Raw genomic sequence first — 20237 nt, forward strand, 5'->3', positions numbered from 1 at the left:
TTTATATGTATAATTTTAATTTCTTTTTTTAATTTTCTACAAAATTGGAAACTTAAGATTATACTTTTTTGGCGTAAACAATGGATTTTAGATATCCCCCATAGAAAAGTAACAAGGAGCTAAATGTGGCCAGTTCACCAGTCATGGAAGATTGTCCCTCAGGAGACGAGGTGCTTAGGAAACTTTTCCTGCACATCAGGCATTGCAATTTGCACTGTTGCCCAATCTTGCTGAAACTGCAGATCCCTAACATCAATTTCTTCAAGTTCTCAATTCTGATGACAAATAGCAGAGAATTCACAGCTGTCACAAGATTGTTTTCTTCAAAAAAGATCAATTCTCTGGGATTTTAACCACTCCAGAAATGTGCTATATTTATTTAAACATCTAAACCAACCAAATTGTGCCATATCACTAAAGAATACCGGTATGTGGCGAGGGAACTATTCAAGCAGCTCCTTACATGTATTTTGCCAAGCAACAAAATCATCTTCAGTGAGTCATCGCAGCACAGCCTACTTGTGTGTGTGGAAATGGAGGTCATGAAGAATTTGGCTCAGAATGATCAGAAAATCACAGATAACTGCATGCTTGGATGCTGAAGAGATCACAAAAATTACTGTCTTACTACTTCAATGTTTTGTGGTGATCTCATAGGCTGTAGAAAACCCATTCTTCTTGTTTGCTCATTTTCAGTTTTCCTAAAGGTATCAACATAAGAAACAATTGATTGGTAGCCAGGTACAGTATCTCAAGTGTGAATATTGAAGTGGTCATCAAATACACACTGTGCAGTGATAACCAATCACTTGTTAGAAAATTTGGGTTGTTCCTCTGGCCAATGCATTGCTGCTACTGAGGCAGATGACCACTGCTTCGAATGAGGTCATCAACACACTCAAACTAATATGCCTCCCTTCACAGTGCCCCATTTGAATATGCAACCCATATAAGCATTTTCTGTAAGAACACAAGTCTGAAGGATGATATGTCTGAATAAGGGTATCTCATTCAGGTGTGATAGTCTCCTTCGTCTCCTCCCCTCCTGCCCCCTAATGCGAGCAATGCGTTAAGCAACCACCTTGTGTGACTGTCACATTTTTCCAAGAGCCACAATCTGCTGCCACTGCCTGTTGGATTCCATCCATCAGGAAGGGGGCCATATGTACCTCAAACGAACCCACTGACCTGCAGACACCAGCTTCTTGTTGTTTTTTTTTCCCCCTTATCTTATGAAGAAATCCTTGAATATGAAATAACAAAACACTGATATTCAGTTCAGAATTTATTTGGCAATGTAACAATTTGTTTTCTGTTACAGAAGTGTTCCTTAGCTTTTTTTCTTTGTGACTTTACAGTTAGTGAGCTGATGGTAACTACAGGTATCTACTTTGAATCATCAGCTTTTGCAAAGGTATGCTACTTTCTGGAGTTAAAGAGAAAGAAAGGGTGAATATCAGTAACTTGGATACAATACAATAGGGAAATCCCCTGAAATGCAGATGGAGTGTACAGAGAGGTACATGCTTATTTATGCCCTGTCTCTACAAGTAATGCTTCCAGGACTCTATCATCAATGCTAGTTACATGTGGCTGGTACACCCAGGCTGCCAGATGCAACATAAGTTCAGGTTCGCTATCGCAGTGTGAAATCTCAGACACCACATCCTGTTTTACTTCCAGTTCACGGTTGAATGCTGTACATATCTGGTGGCAAGACTCACCTGAAAAAAGAAACATTCTCATAATGCAATGTTAAAAGAACTAACAGCAGTTACATAATTAATGTTAGGAAACACGTGAACTGCTAAGCACTAAAATATTTTTTTTTTTTTTATAATCCGCTAATTGTTTGCCTTCTGGGGTATTACTTTGTTTAAAAATCTGTAACAAATAATTTGTATATGAGAGGCTGAGAATCATTTTGAGAGATAGTAGCATGTATGCATGCTCCTGACATTTGTTGATCTTATAGTGAACCAGATTTATCTATATATGTAGCCCCAGACTGTATTTGTGAACATTTATGAAAAGTTGTATCACCAATTTCTCAGATATTCATTTCCATATAGGCCCGAAGCACAAAGCATTACTTTGTTGCTCCATGCTGTTCAACTGTTATATACGGTTGGCAACATAATTTAGTGTCCACATCACGTACGTAGTAGTAATACCACGTAATAGGACATGTGTCAGCAGTTTTATCTGAATCTCAAGGCACAGAATGTTCTTAATGGAAATGGTGATAATGGGACCATGAAATGAAGTATTGAAATACCGTATTTACCTGATAAGATGTGGCTTTTTCCTCAGAATTGTCGTTCGAAAAATACAGGGTTGTCTTACATTTGCAGATTAAACTATTGCTTCTGAGGTCAATGTTTTTACATTCTTTAATGCCTGATTAAAGGGGTAATCTTACATTTACAGATGAAGCTTTGGCCATTGACGTTTTGAACAAATTTATGCAGAAGAATTATGAAGTATAGGGCTTAGCAAATAATAATTGCATTCGAATAGACTCTAGATTTCCCAATATGCCAAAGCGCTCGATACAGAATCAATCTTGCTCAAACAATCATGTGGCATTTGACTCACAGTGCTAGTGCAAGGAATAGTTGAGAAACTATGAACTAGTCAAATGTCCAGCTTAAAAGTTGACAATTTTGTGAAACACAGGACCAAACAGCATTAAATTTGATCAACTTACAAACTTTTGTTGTATTTGTACAGGTTTGCAATAAAAGTTCTCATAGCTCTATAGATACTGTATACATACATTTACGCTGCTTTTTAAGTAAAGGTAACATTTAGAGGCGAAAATGTTATCCTCAAAGTCCATTATTGATTCTCAATCCAAGTAAGTGTTTTATTTGGTTATGATAAACTGTAACAGTTTATCATGTGCGGTTGCAACTGGGAAATTTGGTCATACTGGAGAAAAATGTTACCAGGTTAGAACAAGATGACATTCAGATGAAAAGAGAAAGAAAATTAATCTGGAATTAAATCTCTAAGAAACAAAAATCACATTAAACTGACAGCAGTTGTTATCACGAGGATAAATTATGGTGGAAATACCCATTGTGGAGATAGTACGAACAAACATCACTAGATCCCTGAAAAAGCGAAAGTTCAAGAATTGGACTGAATGGAGATTCAGGACCTTTTATTTGCATACTAGTTGCTGTTGTTACATATGACCTGCATCCAAGAAGATATTGCTGTCTGTGTTTCACTGCTGCTCAAGCACAGCACTTCAGAAAGGTTTGAGGGGGTACAGTGACACCAGCTTGGCTGAGCAGTGAGAACTATGATGAGTGTGATGGAGGAGGGTATAACGCGTGCAGCAAATTTCACCGTGCTGCCAACTGTGGGAATGTACACTGCGTACTTTGGCTTTTTGTGAACATTTACCATGTTTAAACTGCAGTTTGCCTGAATCCATTGGTACTTGGAATCAAACTGACTTTAAAATTGGACAAATACTCAACAATAGCATGCATTTCTGCAGGATATGGTAAAAATCTAGATACTGTCAAAAGGCACTTTTATCACTATCCTATACATGGAAATTTTGTGAATTAACATAAACATAAAATGGGAACATTATTTATTCATAGGAAGTATGAGATGTAGAGACTTGGTTAAAAAACAGTTCAGACCTATGATACTGGTTGTTTGTCTATATATTTGATTTTTACAAACCTCTTTTTTTTTCAAAGCTTTTTTATGTTCATTGGGTCTTTATGGTCCTCATTGCCTCATATATTTATCCACAAGGATTTGTAGTACAATTGCCAGTAAGCTTTCGAAATTGCAATTACTATCAGGGTGAACCAGACATCTACAAATAAACTTACAGAGGTTGTTCAGGGGTACCTTCTGAATATTATAGTATAAGAGACCTGTGGTCTCCAGTGGGCTGTTAAGAATTAATGCATTTCATTTGGTTTCTCACTACAATTAACTTTGTATCTGTATTGCCCTGAAAATGCAAATGTTATTAGTATGTGCTGTGTGTCTTGTTTCCATTTGCTCACAGTACCTAATGTTGACAACAGTGAAATCCTTGTCAACTTGTTAGCCTCAAGTTTGTGTTCAGTACTGCTCAGATCTGTCTAGGGTTTTGTTTCCCAGAAGTGTTAGTTGTGTATTAACAGTGATATACAGCAGTGCTATGCACAGGTTTACAGATGAAGAGATGGTGGATGTGCACCTCATGTGTGTTCACTGAATGGAATGAGAGAGTGGCAGAACAATGCAAAATTGAGCTCTCTCTGCAGTAGTGCCAAAGATGATGATGTTTTTGGGATGTACAGGTGCTCAGTGGTGAGATTATCAGTGCCTGACAAATATTAAAAGAAATGAATATGGTTCAAACCACTAAAAATGTTGGCTCACTCACTCACTCCTACCTCACATGTGTTGGTTCACACAAGCATTCTGTATCACATGCCTTAAAACAAAATATAAATAGTGAAAGATACTACACTTGGGAAGAAAACAGAAGGAAAATGACAGAGGAGCTAAAACAACAGCCCAGGATATGTGACCAGCTTACAAAAACCCTGGGTGAGACAGTCACCCTGTTAACACATTCAGAACATCTCCTTAAAATTTTTGGAAATAAGTTGGGCAGATCATAATATATTTAAAAACTCTCACCACATTTGTTTGAATGTCACTTAAAATAGAGGCTGGTCCACAAAAAAAAAAAAAAAAAAAAAAAAAAAAAAAAAAAAAATCTAGTAAAAAGTGACACACAGTGATCTGTATGCCACAAACACCACACACTGGAGGGTTGTCACACTGGAGCAGAAGCAGTGTCAAGACTGTGGCTATGTGAAGTAAGGAGGATCGCATCCAGTCTTCATGGTTGAAAGGAGGTACACCACAGCTGCATAGGGGGCTTTGCTAGGTGCAGCTTATTATCTGTCACTTCCAGCCACTTGTCTTCCCATCAATGCATGACACCGTACCTCAACAGCAGCGAGGCTGTAGCATGCAGGGGAATGGCACACTGAAATAACTGAGGATCATGATGCACCTCCTTTGCTGCTCCATTTACGCTTTTGTTTCCGGCAATATCCATGTGCCCTAGTACCCAGAAGAAAGACAGTTCCTCACCCAGCCACTATACTTGGAGGACCATGTTCTGGATATTCTGGACTACTTTATCTGCTGGGTAAAAGCATTCTATAAAGTAAAGGGCACTCAGAGAATCTGAACAGACAAGGAATTTAGCACCTGAAACACATCACACCTGCTCCAGTGCCCACCAATGGAGTCCCCCTTTTTCGAACCACCCATAAAGACAGCTGTAGAGTTGTGGTGCTCAATTATAAAGCCATAAAATAATGTATTAAAAGCGTATGCAGGTGTGCAATCTCTCTTGTACTGCACCAAATCTCAAATCTGGGGTTTTATGTGCTCCACACCAAGTGACTCGAGCATAGCCTGCACGCAGATCCCAAATGGCATTGTTACTCATGGGTGATTGGATTCTGGCTCTCAGGTGTGGTAACCACGACATTTGGAGTAAAAAATGAGACCCAGAAATTTCAGTAAGTCGTTAAAACGTAGAATGGTGTCACTCAAATGGGAGGTAAATTAAAAATATGACAAGAACAATTAAAATGAACACAAATGGGCACACTTATCTGGAGAAAAGTGAAAAACCATCTTTGCAGCTCATTCCTCTAAACTCCACAATTTAATCTGCAACTGGCTAGTCACTGTTGCAACACTGGGAAAAGGAAACAGAAAAATCATCCACAAATAAGGATCACTGTACAGGACTCCTTATCACAGATGTGATACTGTTTATGGGTTTGTTAAAGACACTGCTCTGAGGAACACCATTCTCCTGCTCAAAACAGTCTGACATTATGTCACCAACTCGGGACCTAAAAAAGCACTTAGACAGGAAAGCCTGTATCAAAATGGGGAGGTCACCCCATTGGAGTTGCACAAGAATACTGTATCTACAAGTACTGCAGGACACCATACTGTGGCAAGATGGATCACTTGTGTGAAGTGGTCCACCCATTCCTGAATGCTGGTGCAGTGTTCATACACAGCCAGCTGGCTGGAAAGCATCCAGTTAGCACTGCTACCAACCATTTCAGTGGCTTCTGTTCAAGTAGTCCTCCATCCAGAAGATGGATCCACAATGGGAAGTGGTAAACTGGAATGAAGGTCATCAGTTATTTCCCACTGTGTTCCAAAATGCAATCACTTGACTAATTTCAGTGCTCTCGCAATGCTCTCTAAACCCACCTGTGTTCACAATGCACAGCTACTGAGACATCATAGGGTTCTCCTAGACTTGACCCATGGGGCAAGTATAGTTTGATCCCCATAGTACATCATGGGCATTGAAATCTCACAGTAGGACAAATGGGCAGGGGAGTTATTCAATAAGGCCTGTGAGAGCCTCACAGTATAAAGCATCCAGCACAAGTAAGTACATGACTCACGTGAACTGCAATGGCTACTGCTTGTAGGTCAGTAACCAAGGTGGGAGCAGAGGAGTGGTGTGTGTTATTGACAAACACAGTAACCTTTCCCTTTACTCTTTCTCCAGTCATGTCATCCTTTCTGTGGACAGTATAGACCCTCAGGATAGGGGCATCAGTGACTTTAAAATGGGTTTCCTGTAAACCCAAGCACAGGAGTTGTGCTTGTACAAGAGTTTCAGTTCCTCCACATGAGTCCTGATCCCATTCATTTTCCACTGTAGTATGGAAGCCATTTACCACAGGGGTTGCATTTAACCCTGTCTTTCCGCTAGGGTGGGGAGCCCACAAGCATTATGTTGCTATGCAATGAAGAACTCTGTGCAATCTCTACGTCCACAATCTCTTGAGCCCTCTTGTTAGGTTGGATGTTCTTGCCTAAAAGCAGCCAATCCATTCCTCTGGAAGGAAGAGGAGGAAATTTCAATGGTTCCATCTCAGTCCAATGAGCTGCTAGGGAAATACAAGTTCACCTAAGCCTTATACAACTGAGGAGTGGCAGGTTCCCGAGAGGTTGCCCACTAATGACTGTTCCATCTCAACAGCCATGCATCTCGTTAGTGTGCAGCACCCCTCGAGATTGGTGGGTTTTTCATGGAGGTTTCAACTAACCTTGTTATCTGGGCAATTGAGCCAGGATCCTCATAGGATGGTCAGACCTTACGATGACGGGGGATTGGAGGCACTCATCTGTTTGCAGCACAGGAACCACGAGGGGCCCCGATGCCAGTAACTAGCAAATAAATGCTGAGCCCCTGAGAGTGTGATGCCAAAGACGGCTGTACATAGTCACCTATAAGAACTCAAACCTTGTGTTTTGTATTCTAGTTTTGGCAACTACATATTGCACAATTTTTTCACTGTTATGAAGGTATTTTCTCTGAAACAAATGTAATTGGGGTAAGAACTAATAAAATACAATTACTTTATTACTCTGAAATGAATCACCAGAGACCATGGGTCCCTTACACCAAAATACTGGGTGATTCAATAAGAAAGAACAGATTTCAAGTGTCTATTACAGACCGACTATAAAAGCACATGCCACTAGATGGAGGAAGGTTCAAAGTTTTGACACAGCTGTGCTGTTGCTTGTTTGTAGCAACATGGTGAATAAACCACAAAAGAAATCATTTTTTGTGTTGGAATTTGCATGAAGTCAGTCCACTGTACAATTACAATATTGATTCTGATGTCAACTCAACAAGAAGCTACCTCTGCACACTCAGATTTATGATTGGCATACAAAATTCTTGGAAGTTGATTGCATATGCAAAGGGAAGAGCACTGGTCGGGCATGCACACTGATGAAAATGTTTCATGCATCAGGAATATGTTCACAAGGAGCCCCTGGAAGTCCATGAGATGGGCAGGTCAGGAACTCCAACTTCCGCCAACAATGGTGTGGCTTGTCCTAAAACGATGCCTGTGTGTGAAACTTTACAAATTGCAGTTACTGCGTTCTTGTCACTATAACAGGAGGTATGAATTTTTCCATTTCATTTCATTTTTCCAGGATATCGCAGAGGACACTTTTTCCAAACTTCTCACCTTTCCAGATGAGTCAATATTTTATATATTGGGGAAGATAAACCGCCACAATGTAAGAATTTGGGGGTCACGAAATCCTGGAGTCGTCATTGAAATAATAAAAACACACAAAAATTGCGCGTGTTATGTGCCTTTCCTGTTCACAAAATTTATGGACTTTTCTTTTTGCAGAGGAAACTACGACAGGGACATCATATGTGGACATACTGCAAAACTGTGTTTCCATAACTTCACAAAGGTTACAATGAATTCATTTTTATGCATGGCAGTGCTCCGCCTCAACTTTACTTAGAGGTGTGGCATTATCTTAACACCACCATCCGACAATATTTGATTGGAAGCAGTGGAAAATAAGATCTTATTCATTGCTTTTGTCGCCCATGTCACTAGACCTAACACCCCTTTGTCCAATATAGCAGCTGCTCTTCAGAGAGCTGACAAACTGAATTGTTGAAGCTGTTGATTCAATAAATATGGACCTGTTGACTCAAGTATGGAACGAAATGGACTATGATTTTGACATTCTCGAGCAATGCATGGTGCTCATGTTGAGCATATGGCATAGTGTCTATGTCAGCATAAAACTGTGAACCTTCCACCATTGAGTGCCATACACAATGTGTTTCTATGTACGCTTCAAAATGCAAACATATGCAATAAATGCTGTTTCATAGCAAAATGCATCCATATGAACTATTTTATCAGGAACAGTTTGACATAGCTTTATTCTCCGCATGTAAGTTCTCAACAAGTAACCAATTTTTGGTTACTGGTATAGCACAACTTCTGGTGAAGCCCAATGTTCACAAAATAAAGAGAGCTCTTCTGCACAAACACAGTGATGTATAAGTGTGCTCTTAAGTTATGCTGGTGCCATGTCAAACAGTGGGCACTCGAATAAGGCACATGCCACATATGGCACTGTAGGACTTAGTGGTGTGACCTAGCATGTTAGAACAAAGAAATTTTTCTCTTAGCTAAAGTTGTATTCTGGGTAATTGCAAACACTTTTACGTGGTAATTTTAGAGCCGTGGTATTGTGAACTACAGTTGTGTATGATAGCGGCAGGTGTTGGGACTGCAATTGTGTGGCAGTCATTATCAAATACTTTGTGCTCTCCTCATCCATTTGTTCTGTTTATGGCTTATTGTTTTCTTAGTTTAAAATGAGTCAAAAGTAATCAATGTTTTGTTTTATTTTAGGGTGCAAAACCAACTGGGATCATTTGCGCCTAAGTCAAAACTGTAGAATACGAAGAGTAATTGCAGTCAAGTACTACTCTCACAATCCTGGAAGCAACTGGTGATCACAATAAGCACTATGCCATTTCTGCTTTTGCAGAAACTCAGAACATGGGTGAAGGCTGGCTGCTCTGAGACACTGGGGTGGGGCTTGTTTCCCTGCACCTCTCCACATCCCTCAGGCAGTTAAAGTTGTTGTTGCCCGCAGCCACTTGTCATGTAGTAATAGTTGTAGTTTCTGCATTATAGTGATAGGAGAACAAAACCAGTAAATATATTTCGCCCACACCGAAAGTCTTCCTGTAAAAGGCGAATGGAGTTATTTTTGGTTCTTCTTCTGCTTTAGGTTCCTTGTCAATTCTATTTCTAGCACTGATAAATATGGGTCCCACCGTGCATGAAAAGGATCTGCAATATGCTAATCAAGGCTTTTATGCTACTGACTCAAAATCAGTGTTCTGCTGATTTTGCAGCTATCAAACTGGGTGGTAAAAGAAGAATAATGTTGAGAAAGACCTTAAATCAGAGAATCACTCTGTTCACCATTGGGAAATCTCACAGAAACAATTATTTGTTGAAAACTTAAGTAATGAAAAAAAAAGTTGGGAGTTTTTGCAAAAGCAAATATCCAATCAGAAAGTTTCACACTCATAATGTCTTATCCAAAATACATGCTAATTTTGCTGACAGGATAAGAGTCAGCTAGAATCCAACACGCAGTAGAATGAGCAACAGCAGAGGCAGAAGAATGATGACTTGGAACAAAAGATTGAACTCTAATAATGTTTTACTAGTGTTGTTGACGCTTCGCATGTTTCCAACAGCTATCCTGACTTCACACAGAGGTGTGTCTGCTCAGCCCTTGGTAAACTGGGGCCAGAAGCATGCACTCCGAAGCCATCATAATCGGAGGATTTGGCTTTGGAAGTGTTCAAATCCAACATCCAGAATTTGGAGGCAGTGGTCTGGATCTACAACGTTCACACATCACAACAGTAGCCACTATGTGGTAAGCATAAAAAAACCAATGTGGTAAGCATAAAAAGACATTTTTCTCTTTCTTTGATTGTGATGTGGCTGAGTTTAGGTGTATTGATGGGCGTGCTTTGTCCAAAGTCTCTTTTGAGGATACTATGGAACCTGTTGGTTTATAAGAAGTAAGAGGACATTGTAGAGAGACATATTTGATTCCAGTGAGATGTACTATTTGTAATTTAGTGGGTCACAGTGGACCATCCACTATTGTATTGTATTGTATGAAACTGGGGACCCAGAAATGATGGAGAGGCTTCATCCCCACCACGACCCTCAGTGGTGCACAGCCCCACAACAGGCTACAGCAGTCCACTCACCCCACTGCCACCCCACACTGAACCCAGGGTTATTGTGCAGTTCGGCCCCCTGTGGACCCCCCGGAACGTCTTACACCAAATGAGTGTAACCCCAATGTTTGCGTTGTAGAGTAATTATGGCGTACGCATACGTGGAGAAAGTGTTTGCATAGTGTAACTGAGGCGGAATAAGGGGAACCAGCCCACATTTGCCGAGGCAGATGGAAACCGCCTTAAAAACCATCCACAGGCTGGCCAGCACACCAGACCTCGACACTAATCCACCGGATGGATTCGTGCCGGGGACTGGCATGCCGCCTTCCCACCCGGAAAGCAGTGCGTTAGACTGCACTGCTAACTGGGCGAGCTGGACCATCCACTAAGTTCATACCAGTAGTATGTTCTACTTGTACACGGTATGGTCATGTAGCACATGAATGTCGTTGGGCGATGAAGTAGTGGAGTATAGTTTCTTACACTGTGAGTCGTATTTTTTCTTGTTCGGTATATGTTGCTCTGTTGGAAGCACATACTTCAGTACAAATATAGTATAGTTGCTCTAACGGAGCAAGTGTCACAACAGTTAGAGAAAACTGTTCAACAAAAGTTATGCCATGATGAACTGATGGTTCAATTAGAACCTTTGTGGGCTGAACAAGAGTCACAGCTTGGTTCAAGTGAATTTAAGTCACAGTAGCAATGCCTCACTTCTCATAGATTCTTCAGCAGCTAACCTAATCGCACCCTTCTCCAGCAAAACGACAGAGAATGTAACAGTATTAATTAATGAATTATTGGTTGCAGCCAGAATTAGTCATTTATGTCTTATGGGTGCCAAAGACATATGTATCGTAAAATGCTGTGCAAGGCAAGTATGTCTGAGTAATCGGTGGAAGGTTTGCTTGAGAGATACCATAAGCAGAACAGTGCTAGATTTTTTTACAGGAAAGTTGAGTGGGTTGACAAAGAATGAAAATAAGGCTGTGGAGACTTTTTCAGACAGAATCAATTAAGTAAATGTGCAAACATATGAGCTGATAGGGAAGCAAATTGTGTCACACTCAGGGAGGCAGAGAACATAGTGCTTGGTGTGTTTTTGCAAGTAATTCCTTCAGAGTTTCTGCAAAGAGTAAGAATGGAAAATCCATACGATTTGATTACAGCACTGTGTGTTGGCTCACATTTGCAGCAGACAGATACTGCTACACATGTACCAATGATAAATTCTGAAAAGAATTGTTATCATTGTGGGAAGAAAGGGCACTTGAAGGCACAATGCAATCAATTGCGATGTTACAGATGTGTGCATTTTGACCACAAAGCAAACAAGTGTGGGAATAGAAAGAAGGGTAACAGAAATAAGCAACAGAAAATGTTAAACATAAAAGGGAGTGTTTCGTTCATCGGACAACATTCCCATTGAGTCAGAGTACTGCAGACACCAGTGCAAAGGGAGGATTGTTGTTTGATGGGCTTTGTAAGTGGCAAATAAAGTAAATTTTTAGTCAACACCAATCCACACGTATCTGTGATTAGTCTAGACCTCGTGGGTAGGAGAAGGCTACAAACTCCAATGTGTAATTTACGTCATGTGGGAAATAATGGCTTTGTATCCTTGGAGGCAATACAGCTAATTTTTAGGATTGGAACTATAGAGTTTCATGGGCATATGGAAGTGTTGCCAACTGTGGGACAGGGGTATTCCACAATTCTTGGACTTCACTTTCTGGATAGGCATCACACAAAAATTAATCTTCCACAGTGCACAGCTGCACTTCGTGGAACTTGTTTCCGATGAGTCCAGCTTCTGCAAATGTTTCAGTATTGTGCAGTACACCGATTGCTAAGGTATCACCAACTGAACTGCACACACATACACAATCTTCTATAGTTCTTGAATACACATATGCATGAATGTATCTGTTGGTACAGAGAAGTTGGTTTGGACATCATAGATGCCAAAGCGCAACAGCAGAGATTATTGGCAGCTGAGCCACTACAGAACAATGAAGCATTACATAAATGCATCGTTATATACGAAGGCGCATTTCACACTTATTCAACGTTAATGGGGAACTGATGATTTTGGTAACTTTGAGAAGTAAATCTTCCACAAGGATTTATTACAGTGAGTTTACAGATATTCAAGAATGAGGATATCAAACGATCATGAGCTGACTGAAGAATCAGACAAACTGCCAATGTGTCTGTACTACAAACCAAGGTTTGTCACTTGAAAGACAGGGTACTAAAAGTGATGGAAGCTTCGTTATTAGGATATTCAGATTTATTCAGTTCAGACAGTCTACTACCAGCAGCTCCTATCACACAACACTGCCTCTCAACAGGCTGTAATACACTAGTCTATAGGAAACCATACAAAATAGTGAAACATCTACAGCCACTAGTAGACGAATTTACAGATCAGCAATTACTCAAGGGTAATATTGAGCATAGTGATAGCCTGTGGTCAGCAAATATTGTTAATGAATAAGAAAAGTCAGTTGACAGTACACAAAAATATCTATTTTGTTGTGTCTACCATTACTTGAATACATGAACCACACCAGATGCATATCCAATTCCGAACATCACGAACACATTAGATGACCTAGGAAGATGTAAATATTTTTCAATGATTGATCTGCGAAGTGGGTACTACCAACTGGAAGAGTTTATCGAAGACGGACTCAAATCAGCTTTCACTAAACCTTTACGTCATTACCAGTATTGAAGAATGTCATTCGGATTGAAAAATGCTCCAGCTACCTTCCTATTAGATGTGGTACTTCACGGATTAAATCCAAGAATCTGTATGGTATATCTTGACAATATAGTCATGTATTTGAGAACTATAGAAGATCATGTTAAATGTCTGGATAAAGTATTTAGTAAATTGAGGGCAGCACACCTTGAACCTAGTGTTGAGAAATGCCAGTGTACTCAGATACAAGCAAGTCATTAGACAAGATGGAGTGAGGACGGATCCTCATCTTACTTCCGCCATACTTGGCTTTCTGATGCAACGAAACACTAAACAATTACAGTCATTTATTGGATTCTGCAACTATTCTCCTAAGTTTGTGAAGGGATTCCCTGAAATAGCACAGCCATTACCTACATTGCTACAAAAAAGTGTTAATTTCAGTGGATGACACAGTGTCAAGAAGCATTCAAGAAACACAAGGAGGTATTAATATCAGATCCTGTGTTAATATTCCCCGACTTTTAACAGGAATTCGTAATTTTGTGTGACACCTCCAACAATGCTTTGAGTTGTATTTTAAGTAGAATGTTGATGGGAAATGACACCCTATGCCACATGCCTCCAGACATTGAATAAGACTGACACTAATTATTTAACAACTGAAAAGTAAATGTTAGCAGTTATTTGCAGTGTCTGTTATTTTTGTAGCTATTTATATAGCCAGAAATTCAAAATGATTACACACCATACATTTTTAAAATGGTCAATGGTTTGAAAGATTCATCAAGTTGCTTGACAAGATGGGCATTAAAACTGAGTCTGACTATGAAGTAATTCATAAGCCAGGAGTCAAACATACCAATAGTGATAACCTAAGCAAGAAAATAGCTGTTTTATAAGTTGCAGGTGGAAGCCAGGCAGATTGGATAAAAGCACAATCAGCGGACAATGTCAACTGTTTTGGATGCAGCCTCTGTTTGAAAGTGCAGACCTCGCGTTGTAGTTCCTGCAGCGCTGAGAATGGAAGTATTATGCCAAGCACATGACGTCATCTAATCAGCTGATAGGCATGCAGCTGAAAGATTTTGGTGGAAAAAACATCACAATGATACAGAACAGTATGGAAGAAACTGCATCTCATGTGCACAAGGAGCAAACTGGAGTCATTCAGCTACAGAGACTCCCAGGTGCTGACAGGTTATTTTCTATGCTAGGCTTGGATGTTTTAGAACATTATAATAGAACACAAGTGTGTCCTTACAATGATGGATCCTTTTTAATGATATTTAGTTGCTGTAGCCATCCCAGATCAGAAGGTGAGTATGGTAGCACAAGCCATGGTAAACAACTGGTTACTGAAATTCAGCATGCCAGAAACCATTATTATGGATCAGGGAACTAACTTGTTATGAAAAATTAAGAAGTTATGTACTGGGCCTTTCCATCCTAAAATGAATGGATGGACAAAATGAATTCACCATGCTTTATCCAAAATGTTAAGCCATTACACAAATGCACAGCATTCAGATTGCAATGTATATTTTTGGAGCCAGTGCATGTAATTCAAAAGTTTGTGCCGGAACTGGCCCATCACTGTACAAGGTAATATATAGATGTAAAATGCCATCCCTGTTTGATGTAATTCAACCTAAACTGGGGCCACAGGGTGAACCAATCAAAAATTTTGCAAAGAAATTGAGAGAAATATGGCAAAGGATAAACTGCACATATGGCATTTGTAAGTTACTTAGGTTAGTTTTAATTTTCTTTATTTACTTGTATAAAGGAGGGAGGGATTGGTGTTACTTTCTTTTCTCTAAGGGACTCAGCTGCAACAATAAACAGAAATAGTACCATGATCGCTAACACACAAAAAATTAAGTTGGTTACATGAAGGAGGGAAACTGTTAAAAACTGTATTTGGGACAGAGGGTAATGGGGGTATCAAGAATTTAAACAGCACAACTGGGAAATGGACACACATACACACTCAAGAAGTATTATTACTTTCTAGATGGAGAGACACTCAATAGAGAAAATATTATTTGTCCTATAAGGGTGATACAAATGAACAACCAGTCATGTGAAATGAAGTTGTTCTTAGGGTAAATGGAAACAGTAGTGTGAGGAAAAAGATTTAGCTCTCTTCAGCCAAAATCCCACAAAATTGAGCCAAAATCCCACAAAATTATAGAACACTGGATTTACTCTATATTTACACCTGAAACAATAATTCTCACTTGTTATGAAAACAGTAAGCCAATCGGGATAATGAAACTAGAACTGCCGGAGGGCTATTTCACCTTCCAGCTACCATCATGGGCACAACAATGTTTAATGTGTCCAGACCAATGTTATACTGGCTGGAGGAAATGCCAAACATATTACCTAAACAAAACCTAATTTTTATTAATGGCACCCTATATTCCACTTTGCAACAATCTCTAGACAAATAATTAACTTCAGAAAAATGATAAATTTCAGTCAACCAAATAAAATCACAAGATATTTCATTCAAATGAGTCAACTATCCATCAGATACCTGTGGAATGGATATGAACTAGTAATCAGTAATGTAAGTGGAAAGTGTAAATAGTGTACGCAACCATGAGAGAATGACAAAGTAGATTAATTAAGCTAAATAATATTCAAGACTTAAACTGAGAAGCAACCCAGGAAACAGTTATAGAGTAACTTCTTTAAAATAAAAGGTAGGTATGGACTAATTAGTAACAAGTGAAAGAAAGGGAAATTTAGGATGACTTTTTTAAAAGAGGAGGAACATGTTATTGCACAGAATTGTAAGGGGTAGAAATTAGAAAATTTTTGTGAAACTCATTTCACAGTAATAGCACTCCATTCCATGACTGCAATACTGTAGTTAATCTATGTCCTAGAAGCTCCAGCACAGTCTTCAAACCAGCCAGAAATGTACTTGAGATGATGGCCTCCACCTTATGAAGGCCTCCACCTTATGAACTGCAGGCTGCTCGCTGCCTACCATCTACTGATGAAGGAACTGACTGCCTTCTGATAACTACATATCGCTGGTTGCTACCAGCACTGAACTTCAACATGGAAGCTAGCAACAGGGCCTCTTGGGATCCATATTGCTGTTCAACACTCAGGCACTTCCGGGTACTGAAACCTACCAGCTGGTAGGGAGGAGATGAACTGACCACATGGCTACTGACACCAGATGCAATGGGGATGGGTCATCAAGTTTCATCGCAGAATTCAGATTTGGACTGAAGACAATCCAGCAGCCAGCCTTCTCATTGGGCAACAGCCATGGCATGCCATGGCACCAAGGTCGCTAAACCTCAGGTGGGCAAGCAGCCGTGGAACTGACTGGACAGGCGTGAACTAGAACCCAACACGCAGTGGAATGAGGAACTCAGAGGCTGGTACGAAAGAACAAGAACTCAAGCATTGAGAATAAATGACTGAATGCTTAATTATGTTTTACTAGCATCACTGATGCTTCACGTGTTCCCAGCTATTCTGACTTATCGCAAATATGCCTTCGCTCAGCCCTCTGTAGTATTATGAATAAGGGGTGATCAAAAAGTTTCCATTTGAGGGCACTGCTGCAGTGTATACACAACCAATCATGGCTCTGAAGCAGGTATGTAAGTACTGACATGTAAGCAAGGAATTAGTGTGGCACTCATGTCTTTCCATATTGTGTGCGATAAATGCGTAACTGCAATAGTGGTGCTATTACCAAACACATCCAAACAGGACCAACATGCTGTTACTATTTTTTTTTTTTTTTTTTTTTTTTTTTTTTTTTTTTTTTTTTTTTTTTTTTTTTTTGCTGCCAAAGTACAAACACTGGTAGACATCACTAGGAGAAAGAAGAATGTGTATGGGGCAGCATGTCTGTTGACCACCATTGTGGAATGGCGCACAAAGTTCTGTGCTGGCGTGATTGGACACAAGATGCCAGTCCATCTGGAAGGCCAGCCTTATCTGTTATGGAAAACAACAGGCAGACTGTTGATGATGCAATTAGGACGGACTGGTACATAAGCACTTGTGTGCTAGCAAAGAATCTTGACATCAGCTTCGGTAATGTGCCACCATTGGAAACTGGAGTCAAAAGCATGAATTATGCAGTGGTGCCATCCTTTGCCCCTCATTTCAAGAAGTTCAAGAGCCCATTGCTTATTGATTTCAAGGTACCTGGTGTCTCCATCACTGGGGAACAGTACTGCACAATGTTGGAGAAATTACAACATGCAAGGTGAAACATCTGGGAAAATGGTGACAAGGGGTGCTGCTGCTTCATGATAATGTATAGCCCCATACTGCAATTATTGTAATGCAGAAGTTATGCTGACTTGGGTGGAGACACTCCAGCAGTTGCACTATAGTCCTGATCTTTCCCCATGTGATCATCATGAGTTCCAGCCCTTAAAAAAAAAAAAAAATGCTCTCACAGCAGGACACAGTGTTTTACCAAACAGTTATCTTCAATCTGGTGTGTTGGTGGGATGATTGCCTCAATGCTCATGGCGATTTGGCCCAATTGGCATACCAAGTTGGAAAATTGTTAGGCTTATTGCTTATTAACAATGGTGTCAAAAACTCTTAAATTCTGTACTTTCTTTGTCACACTAAGAATGTTTTGAGTGTCCCCACAATAATATTTTGAGCTTAAACTAAGATGGGCACTTTGTGGAAGAAATCTTTCAGGTCATTTCAGAATAACACACTGTGTTCTTCCAGCAACATAAAGATAAAAACTTAAGCATTATAAAGACAATATGTCATGATGCGCTGCAATTAAATCACTGAATCCTGTGTATTCTTTGATTTGATTGACTTTAGGATATTCTATGATTGAATCATGTGATTCACATTCACGTCTGTTATAAATATTGTGAATAAAATATTTGTACCAAAGTGCAATATTTCTGGTTACCGCCAATGCTTGATGCTGGGCCACACTGCAGGATGAATATGAGACAATCTAACAATGCAGAAACTGACATCAACTACCTATGTGTCTACAAACATAATTGTGAGTCGTATAAATAAAATTTGTTCTGTAGTTCATGCAACTCTTAAAGCCTGTTTGTGTTAGCCCTCATAACATCCCACTAAACTAAGTAAAGTTAGGTCATTGCCGCTCTCAACAAACATACAGCCACGACATTTTGGCCTCACCACCAAGCACTGACAAATATGCTGCCATTAAAAATGCTCCCATCAGTTGCTTATCGCAATCTGCAGCAAAACAATCGGATAAATTGCTTCACCCAGAAAAGTTAGGCGATCATACTCCTTCCCAATGCTGCACGGCCTACAGTCCCTTGTTAGCAAAGCTGTCACACACCTTATACACCGACAACCTCAATGCCTAAGAACAAACAATAGACTGTATTGCCGAGATGTATCCCTCCACATGCATTGCAGCTATATTCCCATAATCACACAATTCTCTGGCCCGATTACAAACACAAATCACGGAGGTTAGCACACAAGTCGCCATTCTTCAAACACAACAATCCAGTCAGCTGTCACAGTACTGATGCTGTCTGTCTTCAGCTGAAAACAGGTGATTTGGTTCAGAAGCTGTTCCCCCATCCATTCATGACCACAACTTCTCTATTATATATAGTTAAAGATAAATATGGAGCCTGTATACCAATAAATGTGCTATATTATATCTTTCTATTTAATCTTTCTTGTCTCTAATAATAAAGAAAGATTAAATAATATAATAATAAGAGGTAGGGAATGTGACTAAGTCACTAATGATGACATCTGGAATCCTTACAGCAGCCATCACCCAGCAGCCATCAACTGTTTGTTACCAATATGAAACTACAATTTCTAGTGGACGCAGGTATCAATATGAAAGCAAAAAGGAAATAAGTCACCTGTTCCAGATGGAATCCCAATTTGGCTTTACAAAGAGTACTTCATGGCATTGGCTCCTTACCTAGCTTGCATTTAACGTGGGTCTCTCGCCCAGCACAAAGTCCCAAGCAACTGGAAAAAAGCACAGGTGACTCCTGCATATAATAAGGAGAAAAGAACCTACCCTCAAAATTACAGACCAATATCCCAAACTTCTGTTTGCTGCAGAATCCTTGAACATATTCTCTGTTTGAGGGTAGTAAATTTTCTTGACACTGGGAAGCTTATGCCCCCAAATCAGCAGAGTTTTAGAAAGCATCACTTATGCGAAACTCAGCTTGCCCTTTTCTCACAATATATTGCATTGCATCACCTCAGTTCCAAGAGTTCTGGAACCTGTACAGAAAATTGGAATAGAGATCAACATAAACATCATTTCTGCCCTTTTTATTGCTCATGAAATATTGCGTGTTGTACCACCATACTGCGAGACCTTCAGAGGTGGTGGTCCAGAGTGCTGTACACACTGGTACCTCTAATACCCAGTAGCATGTCCCCTTGCATTGATGCATGCCTATATTTGTCATGGCATACTATCCTCAAGTTCATCAAGGCACTGTTGGTCCAGATTGTCCCAATCCTCAATGGCGATTCGGCATAGATCCCTCAGAGTAGTTAGTGGGTCACCTCATCCAGAAACAGCTCTTTTCAATCTATCCCAGGCATGTTCGATAGGGTTCATGTCTGGAGAACATGCTGGCCACTCTAGTCAAGAAATGTCATTATCCTGAAGGAAGTCATTCACAAGATGTGCACGATTGGGGTGCGAATTGTCATCTGTGACTACGAATGCATCACCAATATTCTGCCGATATGGTTGAACTATTGGTCGGAGGATGGCATTCACATATCATACAGCCGTTATCGTGCCTTCCATGAGCATCGGCGTACGTTGGCCCCAACAAAGTAACAATGTGGATGCGATCAAACCACGGTATTGACCATCTAGGCATC

The 20237-nt window shown here is 40.0% G+C and overlaps 1 protein-coding gene across 1 annotated transcript in view; it reads right to left on the minus strand.

The window, feature by feature from the left end:
• Positions 1–1272: 1272 nt before the first annotated feature.
• Positions 1273–20237, minus strand: part of LOC126236136 (cyclin-dependent kinase 2-interacting protein-like) — a 106534-nt gene continuing 87569 nt past the window's right edge. Inside the window, exon 5 of the mRNA XM_049945217.1 lies at positions 1273–1724. Within this exon, the coding sequence (XP_049801174.1) occupies positions 1528–1724 (197 nt within the window). The 3' untranslated portion in view covers positions 1273–1527. The remainder of the gene's footprint in view (positions 1725–20237) is intronic.

The sequence above is a fragment of the Schistocerca nitens genome, chromosome 2 (genome assembly GCF_023898315.1).
Source record: "Schistocerca nitens isolate TAMUIC-IGC-003100 chromosome 2, iqSchNite1.1, whole genome shotgun sequence".
Lineage (NCBI taxonomy): Eukaryota > Metazoa > Arthropoda > Insecta > Orthoptera > Acrididae > Schistocerca > Schistocerca nitens.